At 41.6% G+C, this 23,190-nt stretch overlaps 1 protein-coding gene across 1 annotated transcript in view; it reads left to right on the top strand.

Annotated features, from left to right (window-relative positions):
• The window catches only part of METTL25 (methyltransferase like 25), a gene marked incomplete in the record, with an annotated part of 826,773 nt that overhangs the window by 228,385 nt on the left and 575,198 nt on the right, over positions 1 to 23,190 (top strand). The window contains 1 exon segment of the mRNA XM_053716932.1: positions 5,528 to 5,692. Coding sequence (XP_053572907.1) covers positions 5,528 to 5,692 — 165 coding nt within the window.

The raw sequence follows: 23,190 nt of genomic DNA, 5'->3' as shown, positions 1-23,190 counted from the left end.
AATCTTCCATTTGCAAGTGGGTGCAATGCTCTGCTGACTTGTTACATACCCTGTAAAAATTTTGTTAGTGTAACTGCCTTTTTTCACTGTTATTTCAAATTTTGTCAAAATTTGTTTCTCTTAAAGGCACAGTTACGTTTTTTATATTGCTTGTTAACTTGCTTTAAAGTGTTTTCCAAGCTTGCTAGTCTCATTGCTAGTCTGTACAAACATGTCTGAAACAGAGGATACTTGTTCATTATGTTTAAAAGCCATGGTGGAGCCACATAGGAGAATGTGTACTAAATGTATTGATTTCACCTTAAACAGTAAAGATCAGTCTTTATCTATAAAAGAATTGTCACCAGAGGGGTCTGTCGAGGGGGAAGTTATGCCGACTAACTCTCCCCACGTGTCGGACCCTTCGCCTCCCGCTCAAGGGACGCTCGCTAATATGGCGCCAAGTACATCAGGGACGCCCATAGCGATTACTTTGCAGGACATGGCTGCAATCATGAATAATACCCTGTCAGAGGTATTATCCAGATTGCCTGAATTGAGAAGCTCTGGGGTTAGACGAGATACAGAGCGCGTAGATGCTGTAAGAGCCATGTCTGATACTGCGTCACAATATGCAGAACCTGAGGACGGAGAGCTTCAGTCTGTGGGTGACGTCTCTGAATCAGGGAGACCTGATTTAGAGATTTCTAATTTTAAATTTAAGCTTGAGAACCTCTGTGTATTGCTTGGGGAGGTATTAGCTGCTCTGAATGACTGTGACACAATTGCAGTACCAGAGAAATTGTGTAGGCTGGATAAATACTATGCAGTGCCGGTGAGTACTGATGTTTTTCCAATACCTAAAAGGCTTACAGAAATTATTACTAAGGAGTGGGATAGACCCGGTGTGCCCTTTTCCCCACCTCCTATATTTAGAAAAATGTTTCCAATAGATGCCACTACACGGGACTTATGGCAGACAGTCCCTAAGGTGGAGGGAGCAGTTTCTACTTTAGCAAAACGTACCACTATCCCGGTTGAGGACAGTTGTGCTTTTTCAGATCCAATGGATAAAAAATTAGAGGGTTACCTTAAGAAAATGTTTATTCAACAAGGTTTTATTTTACAGCCCCTTGCATGCATTGCTCCTGTCACTGCTGCGGTGGCGTTCTGGTTTGAGGCCCTGGAAGAGGCCATCCATACAGCTCCATTGACTGAAATTACTGACAAGCTTAGAACTCTTAAGCTAGCTAACTCATTTGTTTCTGATGCCATTGTTCATTTGACTAAACTAACGGCTAAGAATTCCGGATTCGCCATCCAGGCGCGTAGGGCGCTATGGCTCAAATCCTGGTCAGCTGATGTGACTTCAAAGTCTAAATTACTCAACATTCCTTTCAAGGGGCAGACCTTATTCTGGCCTGGTTTGAAAGAAATTATTGCTGACATTACTGGAGGTAAGGGTCATACCCTTCCTCAGGACAGGGCCAAATCAAGGGCCAAACAGTCTAATTTTCGTGCCTTTCGAAATTTCAAGGCAGGTGCAGCATCAACTTCCTCTGCTTCAAAACAAGAGGGAACTTTTGCTCAATCCAAGCAGGCCTGGAAATCTAACCAGTCCTGGAACAAGGGCAAGCAGGCCAGAAAGCCTGCTGCTGCCTCCAAGACAGCATGAAGGAACGGCCCCCTATCCGGCAACGGATCTAGTAGGGGGCAGACTCTCTCTCTTCGCCCAGGCGTGGGCAAGAGATGTTCAGGATCCCTGGGCGTTGGAGAGCATATCTCAGGGATATCTTCTGGACTTCAAAGCTTCTCCTCCACAAGGGAGATTTCAAGATTATCTGCAAACCAGATAAAGAAAGAGGCATTCCTAAGCTGCGTACAAGACTTCCTAGTAATGGGAGTGATCCATCCAGTTCCGCGGACGGAACAAGGACAGGGGTTTTATTCAAATCTGTTTGTGGTTCCCAAAAAAGAGGGAACCTTCAGACCAATTTTGGATCTAAAGATCCTAAACAAATTCCTCAGAGTTCCGTCATTCAAGACTATTCGAAACTATTCGAACCATTTTACCCATGATCCAAGAGGGTCAGTACATGACCACAGTGGACTTAGAGGATGCCTACCTTCACATTCCGATTCACAAGAATCATCATCGGTTCCTGAGGTTTGCCTTTCTAGACAGGCATTACCAATTTGTAGCTCTTCCATTCGGGTTGGCTACAGCCCCAAGAATTTTTACAAAGGTTCTGGGCTCACTTCTGGCGGTCCTAAGGCCGCGAGGCATAGCGGTGGCTCCTTACCTAGACGACATCCTGATACAGGCATCAAGCTTTCAAATTGCCAAATCTCATACAGAGATAGTTCTGGCATTCCTGAGGTCGCATGGGTGGAAAGTGAACGAAGAAAAGAGTTCTCTATCTCCTCTCACAAGGGTTTCCTTCCTAGGGACTCTAATAGATTCTGTAGAAATGAAAATTTACCTGACGGAGTCCAGGTTATCAAAACTTCTAAATGCTTGCCGTGTTCTTCACTCCATTCCGCGCCCCATGGTGGCTCAGTGCATGGAAGTAATCGGCTTAATGGTAGCGGCGATGGACATAGTGCTATTTGCGCGCCTGCATCTCAGACCGCTGCAATTATGCATGCTCAGTCAGTGGAATGGGGATTACACAGATTTGTCCCCTCTACTAAATCTGGATCAGGAAACCAGAGATTCTCTTCTCTGGTGGTTATCTCGGGTCCATCTGTCCAAGGGTATGACCTTTCGCAGACCATATTGGACAATTGTAACAACAGATGCCAGCCTTCTAGGCTGGGGTGCAGTCTGGAACTCCCTGAAGGCTCAGGGTTCATGGACTCAGGAGGAGAAACTCCTCCCAATAAATATTCTAGAGTTAAGAGCAATATTCAATGCTCTTCTAGCTTGGCCTCAGTTAGCAACACTGAGGTTCATCAGATTTCAGTCGGACAACATCACAACTGTGGCTTACATCAACCATCAAGGGGGAACCAGGAGTTCCCTAGCGATGTCAGAAGTCTCCAAGATAATTCGCTGGGCAGAGACTCACTCTTACCACCTGTCAGCGATCCATATCCCAGGTGTAGAGAACTGGGAGGCAGATTTTCTAAGTCGTCAGACTTTTCATCCGGGGGAGTGGGAACTCCATCCGTAGGTGTTTGCTCAATTGGTTCTCCGTTGGGGCAAACCAGAATTGGATCTCATGGCGTCTCGCCAGAACGCCAAGCTTCCTTGTTTCGGATCCAGGTCCAGGGACCCAGAAGCGGCACTGATAGATGCTCTAGCAGCGCCTTGGTTCTTCAACCTGGCTTATGTGTTTCCACCGTTTCCTCTGCTCCCTCGTCTGATTGCCAAAATCAAACAGGAGAGAGCATCGATGATATTGATAGCGCTTGCGTGGCCACGCAGGACCTGGTATGCAGACCTAGTGGACATGTCATCCTTTCCACCATGGACTCTGCCTCTGAGAGAAGACCTTCTAATACAAGGTCCTTTCAATCATCCGAATCTACTTTCTCTGAGACTGACTGCATGGAGATTGAACGCTTGATCCTATCAAAGCGTTGCTTCTCCGAGTCAGTAATTGATACCTTAATACAGGCACGAAAGCCTGTCACCAGAAAAATTTACCACAAGATATGGCGTAAATATCTTCATTGGTGTGAATCCAAGAATTACTCATGGAGTAGGGTTAGGATTCCTAGGATATTGTCCTTCCTCCAAGAGGGTTTGGACAAAGGATTATCAGCTAGTTCTTTAAAGGGACAGATTTCTGCTCTGTCTATTCTTTTACACAAACGTCTGGCAGAAGTTCCAGACGTTCAGGCATTTTGTCAGGCTTTAGTTAGAATTAAGCCTGTGTTTAAACCTGTTGCTCCTCCATGGAGCTTAAACTTGGTTCTTTAAGTTCTTCAAGGGGTTCCATTTGAACCCCTTCATTCTATTGATATCAAACTTCTATCATGGAAAGTTCTTTTTTTGATGGCTATTTCCTTGGCTCGAAGAGTCTTGGAGTTATCTGCCTTACATTGTGATTCTCCTTATCTGATTTTTCATTCAGATAAAGTTGTTCTGCGTACATAACCTGGGTTTCTACCTAAGGTGGTTTCTAACAAGAATATCAATCAAGAGATTGTTGTTCCATCATTATGTCCTAATCCTTCTTCAAAGAAGGAACATCTTTTGCATAATCTAGACGTAGTCCATGCCTTGAAGTTTTACTTACAGGCTACTAAAGATTTTCGCCAAACATCTAACCTGTTTGTCGTTTACTCTGGACAGAGGAGAGGTCAAAAGGCCTCGGCAACCTCTCTTCCTTTTTGGCTTCGGAGTATAATCCGTTTAGCCTATGAGACTGCTGGACAGCAGCCTCCTGAAAGGATTACAGCTCATTCCACTAGAGCTGTGGCTTCCACCTGGGCCTTTAAAAATGAGGCCTCTGTTGAACAGATTTGCAAGGCTGCGACTTGGTCTTCGCTTCATACTTTTTCCAAATTTTCCAAATTTTCCAAATTTGATACTTTTGCTTCTTCGGAGGCTGTTTTTGGGAGAAAGGTTCTACAGGCAGTGGTTCCTTCCGTTTAAGTTCCTGCCTTGTCCCTCCCATCAGCCGTGTACTTTAACTTTGGTATTGGTATCCCACAAGTAATGGATGATCCGTGGACTGGATACACTTAACAAGAGAAAACATAATTTATGCTTACCTGATAAATTTATTTCTCTTGTAGTGTATCCAGTCCACGGCCCTAAATTTAATTAAACTTCAGTCACCACTGCACCCTATGGTTTCTCCTTTCTCGGCTTGTTTCGGTCGAATGACTGGATATGGCAGTGAGGGGAGGAGCTATATAGCAGCTCTGCTGTGGGTGATCCTCTTGCAACTTCCTGTTGGGAAGGAGAATATCCCACAAGTAATGGATGATCCATGGACTGGATACACTACAAGAGAAATAAATTTATCAGGTAAGCATAAATTATGTTTTCCTGTTTAATTAAAGGGGATAGCTTTTCACAGCCTAGAATGGGACAGAAGTTTAAAATGTATTTTAATGCCACATTAGCATTTTTCAACACTAGGACACTCTATTTGTCAATTGAGATTTCAGGTAATTGATTATGTCCTCACCATTAGACGAGGGGGTAATAGGGAATTTAAAGAATCGGAAAGCCTTTTGTCATTAATTCCAAAGGGTATGGACAGGGAACAAGAGTGGAATATATTCTTGTAATTTAATATGTCAAGCCTTTATTCTGTATCTGAATAAGGACACATTGTATTTTAGTTTTTATCTAACTACAAGTTGGTGCTGTTAGTAATTAAGGTAGTGTAATATTGAAAGGGTTAAAGATAGGTGGAGTAATACACCTCTGTGAAGGTATTTAGGAGGGTTGTTTACAATATACAATGTATGGGACATGAGTAAGGGCATGTAGCCCGAAACATACGCTGTATGTATATGTGTAGTTGGTTATTTTGCAAATGTTTGCCATGATTTAATATTTCTATGTGCACTTTTATTTCTTTAGGTGTTCCGGACATGTCAACTATTTTTTGTCCAACTACACACAAACTGATCAGCATAGCATCTTTTGTAGAAGCAGCTCAATACTATTCTCTTATGAATTTAGGACTGTGCACTCCAATAGAAAAAATCTTAGATGCATTGAAAAGTCAAAATCTAGTACATATTGGTAAGTAAAGAAAATCTATCGTTCTGTTTGAATTAATGCCTATCTTTCTATCTATCTATCTATCTATCTATCTATCTATCTATCTATCTATCTATCTATCTCAGCTACCTTACAAGCTACAATCCTCCAAGACCACTCAATTGAAAGAGAATGGACTTGGAGCAGTAATAGAAATCAGATGTTTTAAAAAATAAAGTAAAAAAACACATGGGTATTTTCTTAAGGAATGTTACATTATATACACATTAAATATGGTATTTCTTCAGACTGCTAATAAAGTTTGTCTAGTAGACAAATCCCTCTTAAAAATAATATATGAAGTTTTCATGTATAGTCAGGTGATCACTGTGGCAACAGTGAACACCTTGCAAGAAAAAAGTGCTTTTATTTTTTTACCTCACAATGGGACCTCTCTAATCTATATTATAACCCCCAATTACAGTAACAGCAGTCGTCACTGGGCCATTTTCAATATTATTTACTGAAATATATATTTAGTTTTAGCTAATGCTATCTCACATGTCATCATTTATAAATCTGCTGGGCCTCCTGAAAAAAACAATATATAATTTTTGTTGGTTACTGAAATTTGACTTACAATTGGGTTAAAATGTCAGCGGCAAAAAAAAGCTAAAAATTAGCTCAGCACTGTAGTGAAGAAAGGCTTAGCAGCGAAAGGTTTACATTTTAATCCACAAGGCCCTCTGCAGAAGTATTCCCATCTACATATTGTCCTACCATCTATTTTCCTATATTTCCTATCTGAATAAATCTAAGTCTGCACTGGCAACCTGGCTCCGGTATTTCTTTCTTCTTTGTCATTAAACACAAAACCAATAGTGTAGCATAAAGTAATATACTGATATCAAGCCATAGTTAAAAACGCCGGTCTCCCATTCCGTGTTATAAAAATCGGTAAGGAAAGAGAAAGATACACCCAAAAAATGTATGAAAAACTACAACGCTGATAAATGGCCTATTAGAATCATTAAAAAAGTACAAAGTACCTATAAAAAATTAATACAATTTAAAAACAAAACAAAAACAAACTTTATTTATTGTCCAGATCCCATACAGCACGGAAGACATAAGTAATAAGACATTAGGTTTACATAGTATGGTTAATGAACATAGCGTTCCTCCCTGCTATTGCAGGACAGGACGGCAACAATGTAAGTCTCCATGTCCGAGAAGGATCTAGTTTTTTAACATTTTCAAATAACAAACAAGTAATAACAAACAAATAACAAGTGTTCACAATTACACTAATTTAGAGTAGCTAGGGGTGGAGCCTTTCTCACTATGCAATTTCAGGTTGACTCCAGTTCATGGTACCTTCTTAAACTAAACTAAGCAGGCCACCAGTAAGCTATGTAATCAGGACCAGGGTCCAGAGACCATGAACAAAAACAAACAAGCTAGCATATAATTATACAGGTAAATAAATAAATTAGAGGTCATACCTCTGGATCCATCCACCTCTGCTCCAGGGGGGGGGGGGGTTTGTTTAGGGCAGTTCATGCTCATTCCGCTCTGAAGCTGCGGGGGTGGGGGGGCTTCATCTACCACACAGGTTCTTAGCATAAATAAAGAGTTCTGGAATTGGTGTAAAATTGTATGCCTCAGTGAAGAAGGAATATACAACAAATATGGTTCCCACTTGCGGACAAATATTTTAGTTCTCTTATCTAGGTCCCCTTGGACGTCTGCTTGTTCTATAAACAATTGAGCTTGTAATGCATTTGTTAGTTTCTTAAATGGGGAAGCTCTGGGAGACACCCAGTACCGCAAGATCAGCTTCCTCGTCAGTAGTATTACTGTGTGTAAGGACTTGTGATGTCTTAATGCGTCGTTGGGAACAAGTAGGAAAACAATGTAAGAAGCTGTAAGGGTCACGCTTCCGTCCAAAACTTTCTGAAGCCAAAACATGATTTTATTCCATAATCTTTTTACCTTGGGGCAATCCCACATCAAATGTATCAGGTCAGGAGATGGGGCTGAACATCTATTGCATGTGTGTACTGCCTGGTGGACCCATTTAGCTCTCAGCTTTGGCAGCATGTATGCTTGGTGGAGTAATTTAACATGAGACTCCCTCAAATAAGTGGAGAGTGTAGCCCCCCAAGCTCGTGAGACACTTGAAGCGACATCCTGCAGAAGATCTATAACCCAGAATCTACACAATTTGTGCCATGTTCGTATCGGGTCTCGGAATAGATATTTTGAGAAATATGTTGGGGGTGACTAGCCAATTTGGCATGGGGGAGATAGGCCAAGTGGATCGGTGCTGCAATGACTGACTCTATAATGGGGCTAAAATAATCCGAGCCACCTAGCCATCCCAGCACTATCTTAGCCAGTCTTGCCCAATTGTACCAATGAATATTCGGAATTTAAGGCCTCCCGTAAGCGGTGGCATGGTTAATTTAGTCTTATTAATCCTATGCTTCTTTTGGTTCCACACAAATGAGGTAAAGGTAGCAGTAAGTGTTTGTAGGTCTTTGTTATGGAGTAAGAAAGGAAGCATCTGTAAAGGGTATAACATTTTTGGCAAGGCTATCATTTTCAGAAGGTATATCCTGCCATGGAGGGAAAGTGGGAGTCCTCCCCATCCCCGTACAAGACTTTGTATGTGGCCTATGGCTTTCGCAATGTTAAGGTGGTAAATACGCGCAGAGTTGGTATGCAACTGGATACCCAGGTATTTAAAGGAGTCTGTCATAATTTTAAGATTTGTGTCACTGAGGGAGGTCCTAATTGTGTTCCTTAGCCAGGTCACCTCCGACTTATCCACATTCATTTTATACCCTGTAAATTTCCCAAACGTCGTCATAACTTCAAATAGTATCGGCACATTTAGATTGGGGTCATTAATATACAATAAGAGGTCATCTGCAAACAGAGAGAGGTGCAGAAGTTGTCCATTAACTATTAAACCTGCGCAATATTGTCTTATATGACATGCTAATGGCTCGATGGCCAGATCAAATAGTAACGGGGATAACGGGCATCCTTGTCTTGTTCCCATCTCGAGTCTAAATGAAGGGGACAGACCTCCATTGATGATTAAGGAGGCTGTTGGTATATCATATAACTGCTGAATCACATTAAAGTGTCCGGTGATGCCAAATTTTGTCAGGGAAGTCTACAGGTGATCCCTCTCCACCCTGTCGAACGCCTTTTCAGCATCTACAGAAAGCAGACAGGCATCAGGTAGGGGATTATCAGGGGGGGGGGGGGCGCCTTGTGCTCGATGGTAGTGTGAGATAACTGCCAATGTTTTTCGCAAATTAGTTACTGATGAATGGTGTCTGACAAAGCCCGTCTGGTCCGGATGGACTAAGTCTGGGAGAACCACTGCCAGCCTATCCGCCAACATTTTTCTGAACAACTTGTAGTCGCTGTTCAGCAGTGAGATCGGCCTGTAGGACGAGGGTAGAGTGGGATTTCTATATGGCTTAGGCAGGATGCCAATGTTTGCATCCGTAAACCTGGGATCTGGTTTTGAATTTCCCGACAGGTAGTCTGAGAATAACAATGCTAAAGTGGGTGCTATATCTGCACTGAGGATTTTATAATGCTCTATAGGGAGGCTGTCTGGACCCGCCGTTTTACCCAGTTTGGCATGTTTGATGGCATTAATTACTTCTTGGGTTTGTATAGGGGCATTAAGAGATGACTGTTGGTCCTGTCAATTTTGGGACAGTTATGCCATTCCAAAAGAATATTTTGTCAGTTTCTATAATTGGTTGCTTGGCGTATAGTTTTGTGTAGAAGGACACAAATTCATTCGTGACTGTTGGGGTATCAGTATAGAGAGTGTGACCTATACGAATAGCTGGGATACTTGATTTATGTGTAGTAATTCTAACCATATTGGCCATAAGCTTGCCAGCCTTATTGCCATATCTGTAGAATGTTCCCTGTCGGTGCACCGCATATGCGTGGTCTACTATCTGAATGTCTCTCTCTTGTTTCAGTGTATAGTATACCTGTCGGTTTTGGCGTGTGGGAGCACGTAGGTATGTGTTGTAAGCTTCTGTAAGTTTTTGAAACATTTTGTTAGTAATTTTCTTTCATGTAATTGGCAGGAGTCCATGAGCTAGTGACGTATGGGATATACATTCCTACCAGGAGGGGCAAAGTTTCCCAAACCTCAAAATGCCTATAAATACACCCCACATCACACCCACAATTCAATTTTACAAACTTTGCCTCCTATGGAGGTGGTGAAGTAAGTTTGTGCTAGATTTCTACGTTGATATGCGCTTCTTAGCATGCTGAAGCCCGGTTCCTCTCAGAGGGATGTGAAGGGAGTATTACCTATTGAATGCAATGGTCATCCTAACGGGGATCTATTTCATAGGTTCTCTGTTATCGGTCGTAGAGATTCATCTCCTACCTCCCTTTTCAGATCGACGATATACTCTTATATACCATTACCTCTGCTGATTCTCGTTTCAGTACTGGTTTGGCTATCTACTTTATGTAGATGAGTGTCTTTTGGTATGTAGGTTTTCCTTTATTTAGACACTCTCAGCTATGGTTTGGCACTTTATTTGTAAAGTTCTAAATATAATGTTTGTACTTATATTTGCCATGATTCAGGTTTATCAGTATATTTCCTTTTTGCAGACTGTTAGTTTCAATTTGGGAAATGCATATATATATAAAAAAAAAAAAATTCTCAAATTGACTTTCTTTCTAAATTGCGGGCTGTTAGGCTCACGGGTGCGCAAAATGCTATAATTTATTGCGTCGTTCTTGGCGCAAGATTTTTTGGCGCGAGAATTACGTTTGACGTATTTTCGTCATTTCCGGCGTCTTAGTTGGCGCTGAGAATTTTCACATAGTTGCGTCATCTATGACGCTCGTGTTTGTTGCAGACGTTCTTGGCGCCAAAAAATATTTTGTGGGCGTCATACTTGGCGCCAGATTTCTGACATTATTTAAGTCTTTATTTCATTCTGCTTCTGGTTTTCAGAGGCTTATTTTGTATGCATTTTTTTCCCATTCCTGAAACTGTCATTTAAGGAAATTGATATTTTGCTTTATATGTTGTTTTTTCTCTTACATTTGCAAGATATCTCAAAAACTGTTCCTGTATCAGAAAACACTGTTGGATTCCTGATGACTGATATCAGTCCTACCAAAGCTTAGTTCATTTATTTTAATGTTATTAATTTTTATCTTTAGCTATGGTTTGTAATAAGTTATCATGATAAAATTTTACATGCAGAGTCCATCAGTATTAATGCATTGTCTATTGCTATTCTTTTAACATCCAATGTACAAGATATACCTAGGAATTTATAAGAATATTTCTATTCTATTCTATTCTAAAGGCTTTGTCTGCCATCCCACCTTCTAATAAAATGTAAAGGTATTTTTTAAACTTCTCATTTAGTTGATGAATTTTCAAATGACCGACAACATACTGAATTATCCTTCTCTGATGATGATTTATCTCATTCAGAATATACTTCATCAGATATTGACACTAACAAATCTACTTTTTTACTTTTAAATAGAGTACATTTGTTCTTTGTTGAAAAGGTGTTGATTATATTGGATATTGAGGAGACTAGTCCTTTTGTTTTTTAGACTAGCTAACATTTAAATTCTGCTTATTAACCTCCTGTGGTTTCTTTAGAGGTTTTTTTTTCCAGTTCCTGATACTAGGGAATGGAATAGGCCTGGACTTCTTTTATTCCTTCTGTAAGGTTTTTAATTTGTATCCTTTGCCAGCAGTTAGTTTGGAGTTTTGGGGAAAGATCCCCAAAGTTAATGGGGCTATCTCTACTCTTGCTAAACATACTACTATTCCTATGGAAAATAGTATTTATTTTAATTGAAATGGTTTTTATTAAATTTTTCTTATTAATTACATAACAAAATAAATGCATATGTCACATCAACAAAATTTGAAATACATTGAAGCAAGTCTCGGCAGGTCAGCATGTCATTTAAACATCAATACATTTTACCGTACATTTCAGGTCTTATTATGAACCAAATTCAGTAAACAATAAATACTCCCAGAACCTTGGGTTATCAACCAACAGCTCTGGCTTCAGAAAACATTATCCATGGTTCCCAGACAGAGATAAACTGTTCTTCAGTATCAAGCATGATACCCGCATTATTACTCATTTGGTAATAGTAACCAATTTTATTTAAAATAATCTGAAAGTTATGGATCTCAACTTTCCAGTACTGGGCAATTGTTAATCTTACAATAGTAAAGATGGTAAAAATAAACTTGTTTTGCGCCCTGTTAAACCCTGGAATAGGCTCATGCAAAAGGGCTTGAGAGGCTGACACTCGGAAAGTGCGCCCAAAAATGTTGCCTAATAGATTAAAGGTTTGGCTCCAGATATTCGCTACCCGTGGGCAGTCCCACCACATATGTGAGTAGGTAACTAACTCATTGCACCCTCTTAGACATTTTCTATTACTCATCTCCAAATTATGAAGTCTTGAGGGGTGGAAGTACCAACGAAAGGCAGTTTTCATATAATTTTCTTTTAAATGGGCGCATATAGAGAAGGAGGGTCCCCTAAACAATATATCCTTCCATTTTTCTAGTGACCATGTAAATTGAAATTCTTCCCATTTTAGCATAAAAGGAAGCTTATGAATCATTAATGAAGAATTAAAAGTGGCATACAGTCCAGAAATAGTCCCTCTCATTCTCTGTCTAGCTAAGCAAATTTTCTCTAAGTAGGTAGTATTCCCTCTGTATGAGTTCCCTATCACCTTGCTAACTCTTGCCTTCAACTGAAGATATTGATACCAACTGGGTCTATCGTGTTCACTGAGGTTAGCGTATGTGTTAAAATCCAAAAAGTTCTGTCCCCTTAGAGTATCAGCAATTCTGTACAATCCCCTATTAGCCCACTTATTTTGAAGCCCCACGTCCAGTGTAGTAGAGAGCGTTATTAACGGCATTGCCTTAGAGGTATCTGAAATTAACTTAAATTTAGTAGTCAGAAAGTCCCATAGCGAGACGGAATGTGCCACTGCTGCAAAAGTTTTCCATATGTTAGGCCTATGAACTCTCCTAGTCCACAAAAGTTTATAAATTGGCTCCACCCCAACCATATCTGACTCTAGTCATACCCACTGGATATTATCAACCTTATTATGCCATAACGCAGTCTGAGCCACCCTGGCCGCGTGGTAATATGCTAGAAAATCTGGTAACCCCATCCCTCCCCTTCCTCTACTTCTACAAAGAGTCTGTCTATTAGCTCTTGCTCTTTTTCCTTGCCAAATAAACGAAATTACATCTTTCTGGAGTTGTTTTAGTGATTTGGATGGTACAGAGACTGGCAGGCACCTAAATAGATATAATATTTTTGGGAGAATTGTCATCTTTATACCAATTATTCTGCCATATAGCGAAATGTTCAACTTTTCCCATTTCCGTAGCAAGTTTTTAATTTGTGATAGCAAGGGCATGTAGTTTAATTGATACAGGTCTTCAGTCCTATTTGTAAGCATCACTCCTAAGTACCTCATTCCCTTCTCAGCCCATGAGAAAGAAAAATTAATCTCTATAAGTTTTTTAGTGTGTGCTGGTAAATTTACACTAATAGCCTTGCTCTTGTCCTTATTAATTTTATAGCCTGATATCACAGCAAACTTGTCTATAATGGTATACAGTATTGGGAGAGAGATAAGTGGCCTTGTAATCGAAAGAATAATGTCATCTGCAAAAAGACTTATTTTGTATTCTGTTGCCTTTATAGGTATGCCTGTAATATCTACATTTCGTCTGATGCTAGCCGCTAAGGGTTCGATACACAGGGCAAATAGAAGCGGGGAGAGAGGGCATCCCTGTTTAGTGCCATTTGCAATTTCAATGGATCCTGACCTATACCCCGCAATTTTAACAAAAGCTGAAGGATGAGAATATATCGTAGAGATCGCTTTTCTAAAGTTTCCCGCTATGGCAAATGCATCCAACACCCTATCAAGATAGTCCCAGTAAATACGGTCGAATGCCTTCTCTGCGTCCAGAGAAAGGAACAGAGAAGGCATCCTGTTAACCGTTGCAAAATTAATCAAATCTATCACCTTCCTCACATCTGGGGCTTCCCTGTTCGCTATGAACCCCACCTGATCCGGGTTGGACTAGTTTAGGCATTAGTTTGTTGAGTCTGGTAGCTAAAATTTTAGAAAAAATCTTAATGTCTTGATTAATTAAGGATATAGGAAGGTAGTTTTTGCAATGTTGCTTGTTTTTGCCTGGCTTCGGAATCACTGATATTCGAGCTAGTAGGAATTATTTCGGGATATATCCCCCTTGTATCATATGGTTAAAGGTGGTCACCAATAAGGGGCCCAATTCGTCTAGAAATGTCTTATAAAAAATACCAGTGTATCCATCCGGACCAGGTGCTTTATTGCCTTTAAGATGTTTGATTGTCTGTCTAATTTCAGCTAATGTGATAGGTGCGTTTAGCCCATCTACCTCTTCTGTGTCTAGTTTAGGTAAATCATTATGGCCCAAAAATTCCTGGTAGTTTTCAAATTGTTGGGCATTCCTGTCCCCCCGAGGAAGTGCATATAATGATTGGTAATATGATGCAAAGGCATCTGCTATGATTTGAGGATGACTAGTGGTAGAGCCATCCGGCTTCTGCAACTGGGGGATCGTTACGAGCCTAGTCATATCTTTCAACCTACAAGCTAACATTCTGTCAGGCTTGTTAGCGTGAATGAAATATTGCGTATCAATAAGTTTTAAGGACCTTGATGCTTCCTGGGACAGCAATTTATCTAATTCCTCCCTTTTATCATTCAGCTTTTTAAGTGTGTTTGCATTTTGAGTGACACAGTGATGATTATGTAGCTGCTTAATTTCTTCCTTCAGCCTCTCACCATAAGCATGTGCTGCTTTTAATTTGGAGCTAGACTCTCTAATTAATAAGCCTCTCGTAAAGGCCTTAAACGCTCCCCATACATACGTAGGGTTTTCTACTGACTGTTGGTTAGATCTAATAAAGACTCCAATTTCCTTTCTAAGAAAGTCTAAAAACAATTTATCTACTTTGAATAGGGTGGGGTTTAAATGCCAACTCCTATTTCTAAGCGGGTCTATTAATCCTGAGAGTGTCGTTAAAACCACATAGTGCTAACTATTATGTCTGATTTCACAATTAATGGAGCTAGTATTTGGCTTAAAAGTATATGGTCAATTCGTGAATAAACCTTATGGGCTGTGGAATAAAAGGTATAGTCCCTATTTCTATTCTGCACTCTCCAGCTGTCTAAAAGGTTATGATCTAACATAAAATCATATAGTACTTTTCTGAATTTCTGTGTTTGGGATACTGATCTCGTCCCTGACCTATCCATTTCAGGGTCTACCACTGTGTTAAAATCCCCTCCAATGATTAGCCTATACTGTTTCCAATATGTAAGTAATTTGCTGAGCTTAGCCAAGAAGGGGGCCTGAGATTCATTAGGAGCATAGATGTTACCTATTACAACTGGGGTGTCATGAATTTTACCCCTAAGAATTATGTATCTACCCTGTGCATCTATTACAGCCTCCTCTTCCTGAAAATTGATACTACTGTGCATAAGTATAGAGACGCCACACTTTTTCTTACTACAAGTGGCATGATACTGTAATGAATACGCTCTGTCCAAATATTTGTGGGTTGCTGCCTTGGTAAAATGTGTCTCCTGAATGAAGATAATGTGTGCCCCTAGGGATCTATACATGCTAATTGCTTTACGCCTCTTTACATTGGAATGAAGACCTTTGACATTATGTGTGAGCACCTTAAGTGACATATAGGTAACAGTTAATATCTGCTTTCATCATGTGTACAATACTAAACATTTCTCTAGACAACCATAGTGCATCTCTCCTTACCAAGAGACGAGAACCTGTAAGAAATAAACAGAATATGGAATGGATCTTAAACACAATCTGATACATACGACACCTTAAAACCAGCGACTTGATAGACCTTGACCTGCCGAGAAAAGAACAATAAACATTGCCAACAATAATGTTAAACAGTAGAACTGAATATGCAAACAACATTATGTGTGCCCCGGCCTCCGGGTATGGGAACATAACAAAATGAGAACAAAAAACAATCAGGAAAAAACCTGTAAGAAAAAACTGTTAGCGGACTCAGTGGGAAGGGAAAGGGGGAAGGGGAGATAAGGGTAACGGTCCAGCAAGAGGGCCAACATGAAAGGAAAACAGAATTTATGTTTACCTGATAAATTGCTTTCTCCAACGGTGTGTCCGGTCCACGGCGTCATCCTTACTTGTGGGATATTCTCTTCCCCAACAGGAAATGGCAAAGAGCCCAGCAAAGCTGGTCACATGATCCCTCCTAGGCTCTGCCTACCCCAGTCATTCGACCGACGTTAAGGAGGAATATTTGCATAGGAGAAACCATATGTTACCGTGGTGACTGTAGTTAAAGAAAATAAATTATCAGACCTGATTAAAAAAACCAGGGCGGGCCGTGGACCGGACACACCGTTGGAGAAAGCAATTTATCAGGTAAACATAAATTCTGTTTTCTCCAACATAGGTGTGTCCGGTCCACGGCGTCATCCTTACTTGTGGGAACCAATACCAAAGCTTTAGGACACGGATGAAGGGAGGGAGCAAATCAGGTCACCTAAATGGAAGGCACCACGGCTTGCAAAACCTTTCTCCCAAAAATAGCCTCAGAAGAAGCAAAAGTATCAAAGTTGTAAAATTTAGAAAAAGTGTGCAGTGAAGACCAAGTCGCTGCCTTACATATCTGATCAACAGAAGCCTCGTTCTTGAAGGCCCATGTGGAAGCCACAGCCCTAGTGGAGTGAGCTGTGATTCTTTCAGGAGGCTGCCGTCCGGCAGTCTCATAAGCCAATCGGATAATGCTTTTAATCCAGAAGGAGAGAGAGGTAGAAGTTGCTTTTTGACCTCTCCGTTTACCAGAATAAACAACAAACAAAGACGAAGTTTGTCTGAAATCCTTAGTAGCTGCTAAGTAAAATTTGAGAGCACGAACTACATCCAAGTTGTGCAACAAACGTTCCTTCTTTGAAACTGGATTAGGACACAAAGAAGGCACAACTATCTCCTGGTTAATGTTTTTGTTAGAAACAACTTTTGGAAGAAAACCAGGTTTAGTACGCAAAACCACCTTATCTGCATGGAACACCAGATAAGGAGAAGAACACTGCAGAGCAGATAATTCTGAAACTCTTCTAGCAGAAGAAATTGCAACCAAAAACAAAACTTTCCAAGATAATAACTTAATATCAACGGAATGTAAGGGTTCAAACGGAACCCCCTGAAGAACTGAAAGAACTAGGTTGAGACTCCAAGGAGGAGTCAAAAGTTTGTAAACAGGCTTGATTCTAACCAGAGCCTGAACAAAGGCTAGAACATCTGGCACAGCTGCCAGCTTTTTGTGAAGTAACACAGACAAGGCAGAAATCTGTCCCATCAAGGAACTTGCAGATAATCCTTTTTCCAATCCTTCTCGAAGGAAGGATAGACTCTTAACCTTGTCCCAAGGGAATCCTGCAGATTCACACCAACAGATATACCAAATTATGTGGTAATTTTTCTGGTTACAGGCTTTCAGGCCTGAACAAGAGTATTAATAACAGAATCTGAGAACCCTCGCTTTGATAAGATCAAGCGTTCAATCTCCAAGCAGTCAGCTGGAGTGGGTCGAACGGACCTAGAACAAGAAGGTCTCGTCTCAAAGGTAGCTTCCATGGTGGAGCCGATGACATATTCACCAGATCTGCCTACCAAGTCCTGCGTGGCCACGCAGGAGCTATCAAAATCACCGACGCCCTCTCCTGATTGATCCTGGCTACCAGCCTGGGGATGAGAGGAAACGGCGGGAACACATAAGCTAGTTTGAAGGTCCAAGGTGCTACTAGTGCATCCACTAGAGCCGCCTTGGGATCCCTGGATCTGTACCCGTAGAAAGGAACTCTGAAGTTCTGACGAGAGGCCATCAGATCCATGTCTGGAATGCCCCACGGTTGAGTGACTTGGGCAAAGATTTCCGGATGGAGTTCCCACTCCCCCGGATGCAATGTCTGACGACTCAGAAAATCCGCTTCCCAATTTTCCACTCCTGGGATGTGGATAGCAGACAGGTGGCAGGAGTGAGACTCCGCCCATAGAATGATTTTGGTCACTTCTTCCATCGCTAGGGAACTCCTTGTTCCCCCCTGATGGTTGATGTATGAACTTGGCCCTCGCTAGCTGAGGCCAAGCTTTGAGAGCATTGAATATCGCTCTCAGTTCCAGAATATTTATCGGTAGAAGAGATTCTACCCGAGACCAAAGACCCTGAGCTTTCAGGGATCCCCAGACCGCGCCCCAGCCCATCAGACTGGCGTCGGTCGTGACAATGACCCACTCTGGTCTGCGGAAGGTCATCCCTTGTGACAGGTTGTCCAGGGACAGCCACCAACGGAATGAGTCTCTGGTCCTCTGATTTACTTGTATCTTCGGAGACAAGTCTGAATAGTCCCCATTCCACTGACTGAGCATGAACAATTGTAATGGTCTTAGATGAATGCGCACAAAAGGAACTATGTCCATTGCCGCTACCATCAAACCTATCACTTCCATGCACTGCGCTATGGAAGGAAGAGGAACGGAATGAAGTATCCGACAAGAGTCTAGAAGTTTTGTTTTTCTGGCTTCTGTCAGAAAAATCCTCATTTCTAAGGAGTCTATTATAGTTCCCAAGAAGGGAACCCTCGTTGACGGAGATAGAGAACTCTTTTCCACGTTCACTTTCCATCCGTGAGATCTGAGAAAGGCCAGGACAATGTCCGTGTGAGCCTTTACTTGAGGAAGGGACGACGCTCGAATCAGAATGTCGTCCAAGTAAGGTACTACAGCAATGCCCCTTGGTCTTAGCACCGCCAGAAGGGACCCTAGTACCTATGAGAAAATCCTAGGAGCAGTGGCTAATCCGAAAGAAAACGCCACGAACTGGAAATGCTTGTCCAGGAATGCAAACCTTAGGAACCGATGATGTTCCTTGTGGATAGGAATATGTAGATACGCATCCTTGAAATCCACCTTGGTCATGAATTGACCTTCCTGGATGGAAGGAAGAAGTGTTCGAATGGTTTCCATCTTGAACGATGGAACCTTGAGAAACTTGTTCAAGATCTTGAGATCTAAGATTGGTCTGAACGTTCCCTCTTTTTTGGGAACTATGAACAGATTGGAGTAGAACCCCATCCCTTGTTCTCCTAATGGAACAGGATGAATCACTCCCATTTTTAGCAGGTCTTCTACCCAATGTAAGAATGCCTGTCTTCTTATGTGGTCTGAAGACAACTGAGACCTGTGGAACCTCCCTTGAACTCCAGAGAATAACCTTGGGAGACTATTTCTAGCGCCCAAGGATCCAGAACATCTCTTGCCCAAGCCTGAGCGAAGAGAGAGAGTCTGCCCCCCACCAGATCCGGTCCCGGATCGGGGGCCCGCATTTCATGCTGTCTTGGTAGCAGTGGCAGGTTTCCTGGCCTGCTTTCCTTTGTTCCAGCCTTGCATAGGTCTCCAGGCTGGATTGGCTTGAGAAGTATTACCTTCCTGCTTAGAGGACGTAGCCCTTGGGGCTGATCCGTTTCTGCGAAAGGGACGAAACTTAGGTTGAAAAGACCTATCCTGAGGAAGGGCGTGGCCCTTGCCCCCAGTGATATCAGAGATAATCTCTTTCAAGTCAGGGCCAAAGAGTGTTTTCCCCTTGAAAGGAATGTCAAGCAATTGTTCTTGGAAGACGCATCCGCTGCCCAAGATTTTAACCAAAGCGCTCTGCGCCACAATAGCAAACCCAGAATTTTTTCGCCGCTAACCTAGCCAATTGCAAGGTGGCGTCTAGGGTGAAAGAATTAGCCAATTTAAGAGCACGAATTCTGTCCATAATCTCCTCATAAGAAGAAGAATTACTAATAATCGCCTTTCCTAGCTCATCAAACTAGAAACACGCGGCTGCAGTGACAGGGACAATGCATGCAATTGGTTGTAGAAGGGAACCTTGCTGAACAAACATCTTTTTTAGCAGACCTTCTAATTTTTTATCCATAGGATCTTGGAAAGCACAACTATCTTCTATGGTATAGTGGCGCGCTTGTGTAGAGTAGAAACCGCCCCCTCGACCTTGGGGACTGTCTGCCATCAGTCCTTTCTGGGGTCGACTATAGGAAAACAATTTTTTAAATATGGGGGGAGGTACTAAAGGTATACCGGGCCTGTCCCATTCTTTACTAACAATGTACGCCACCCGCTTGGATATAGGAAAAGCTTCGGGGGGCCCCGGGGCCACTAAGAACTTTTCCATTTTACATAATGGTTCTGGAATGACCAGATAATCACAATCATCCAAATTGGATAACACCTCCTTAAGCAGAGCGCGGAGATGTTCCAACTTAAATTTAAAAGTAATCACATCAGGTTCAGCTTGTTGAGAAATGTTTCCTGAATCTGAAATTTCTCCCTCAGACAAAACCTCCCTGGCCCCCTCAGACTGGTGTAGGGGCCCTTCAGAAACCATATCATCAGCGTTCTCATGCTCTACAGAATTTTCTAAAACAGAGCAGTCGCGCTTTCGCTGATAAGTGGGCATATTGGCTAAAATGTTTTTGATAGAATTATCCATTACAGCCGTTAAATGTTGCATAGTAAGGAGTATTGGCGCACTAGATGTACTAGGGGCCTCCTGTATGGGCAAGACTGGTGTAGACGAAGGAGGGGATGATGCAGTACCATGCTTACTCCCCTCACTTGAGGAATCATCTTGGGCATCATTTTTACTAAATTTTTTTATGACATAAAATACATATAGTTAAATGAGAAGGAACCTTGGTTTCCCCACAGTCAGAACACAATCTATCTGGTAGTTCAGACATGTTAAACAGGCATAAACTTGATAACAAAGCACAAAAAACGTTTTAAAATAAAACCGTTACTGTCACTTTAAATTTTAAACTAAACACACTTTATTACTGCAATTGCGAAAAAGTATGAAGGAATTGTTCAAAATTCACCAAAATTTCACCACAGTGTCTTAAAGCCTTAAAAGTATTGCACACCAAATTTGGAAGCTTTAACCCTTAAAATAACGGAACCGGAGCCGTTTTTATATTTAACCCCTTTACAGTCCCTGGAATCTGCTTTGCTGAGACCCAACCAAGCCCAAAGGGGAATACGATACCAAATGATGCCTTCAGAAAGTCTTTTCTAAGTATCAGAGCTCCACACACATGCAGCTGCATGCCATGCTGTCCTCAAAAACAAGTGCGCCATACCGGCGCGAAAATGAGGCTCTGACTATGATTAGGGAAAGCCCCTAAAGAATAAGGTGTCTAAAACAGTGCCTGCCGATATAATCATATCAAAATACCCAGAATAAATGATTCCTCAAGGCTAAATATGTGTTAATAATGAATCGATTTAGCCCAGAAAAAGTCTACAGTCTTAATAAGCCCTTGTGAAGCCCTTATTTACTATCTTAATAAACATGGCTTACCGGATCCCATAGGGAAAATGACAGCTTCCAGCATTACATCGTCTTGTTAGAATGTGTCATACCTCAAGCAGTAAGAGACTGCACACTGTTCCCCCAACTGAAGTTAATTGCTCTCAACAGTCCTGTGTGGAACAGCCATGGATTTTAGTTACGGTGCTAAAATCATTTTCCTCATACAAACAGAAATCTTCATCTCTTTTCTGTTTCTGAGTAAATAGTACATACCAGCACTATTTTAAAATAACAAACTCTTGATTGAATAATAAAAACTACAGTTAAACACTAAAAAACTCTAAGCCATCTCCGTGGAGATGTTGCCTGTACAACGGCAAAGAGAATGACTGGGGTAGGCGGAGCCTAGGAGGGATCATGTGACCAGCTTTGCTGGGCTCTTTGCCATTTCCTGTTGGGGAAGAGAATATCCCACAAGTAAGGATGACGCCGTGGACCGGACACACCTATGTTGGAGAAATCCGCTAGTGACTCCCAGCTGAACTAGTGGACTGAATGAGAAGTAACAGTACTAGTCACTCTGTATTGGGTTCTCCACTCCTGGGGAGTTAAAGCTGAAGAATCAACTCTAGATATTGGAAGTGTTCCTAACTACTCTCTTCAAGTAGGGCTGTCTTGATTTCTACCAGGTCGAGCATTTTTGCTGCTTTTGCCCACAGATGTCCATTCTTTCGTAATCGCTTTGCGTTGAGGCTTTGGGGGAGATAACTCTGTTTCGTTTGTTCTCTCTAGCTTCAGTTTTTCTAGAATGCTTTGTCCTTCCGACAGAGATGAACAAGAATATGATGACTTCTCATACATGAATATGAGCTTGAACGGGAAACCCCAGTGATACTTGATCTGTGCCTTGACTAGTACCGAGACCAGTGGTTTGAGCTCTCTTCTTCTCCTAAGGGTAGTTGGCGAAAGATCTGTGAAGAGCTGTAAAGTATGACCTTCAAATGCTATTTTAGAGACATTGCGTACTGCTTGCATGATTTGGTCTTTGATATGATAGTAATGTAACTTGATGATCACATCTCTTGCTGTAGCTGTTGTAGGTGGTCTGGCCAGCGCCCTGTGTGATCTGTCCATTAGAAACCACGAAGGTTCTGTATCTGGTACTAACTGCTGAAATAGTTTTAGCAAAGTATCTTGTAGATTGGTGTAGGATTCTGGCAGATTTCGAATTCTAATATTAGATCTTCTGGATCTGTTTTCTAGATCCTCCAATGCATCCTCCAGCCTTTGTATCTGCTCCTGCTGTGTTTGTATAACATTTTGCAGATTAGGTATTTCTTCCGCAATGTCATCCATTTTATCCTCCAAAGTTGCCGTCCTATCTCCAATTTCTGAGCTGTCCTGTTTTAATTCTGAGAGAGCTGCCCTCATCTCTTCCTTAAACATTTGCTTAATCTGCAATAGAAGATCGCTACTCTGTATACCCCCTTCCGCAGTTGTATGGGGGCTTTTTGGGGAGGATGGTTGGGAATCTATCTCCAGAAAATTCCCCAACACTTTGTTTCTTTTTTAGCTGAGATCTAGAGAGACATTCTTTGACTGACTGATTCCTTCCTTTCATCATGTCAGACTAGGTGAATCACAGCAGGTAACAGGAACCAAAAATCAATAATTATTGACAAAGCGCCGGCCAGCCACAGCAATCAGTGCACTTGTTATAAATGCATAGGAGAGGGTCCCCACTTAGTCCGCCTGTAAAGTATGCTTTTAATTCAGCTCCATGTCACTATATTTAACAGGTTGCAACAGATGAATCAGCATGTACCTAAAGGGTGCCAGTTTTTAAGGCTTAGTGAGTGCTGCTCCCTTGGCAACCCAGGCCCAACTAACTCCTGCAGGGCTGGGGAGGAAGCCACTGGTGTCTGTAAAGTCCTTTAACTGTAGCAAACACTCCTCTCAGGTACTGTAGATTGCTTAGGTTTGTCCTGCCATATAGTCTCTCTC

Source organism: Bombina bombina, chromosome 6, assembly GCF_027579735.1.
Source record: "Bombina bombina isolate aBomBom1 chromosome 6, aBomBom1.pri, whole genome shotgun sequence".
Lineage (NCBI taxonomy): Eukaryota > Metazoa > Chordata > Amphibia > Anura > Bombinatoridae > Bombina > Bombina bombina.
Note: the sequence above shows the minus strand (reverse complement) of the source record. Positions and strands in the feature narration are given on the sequence as shown.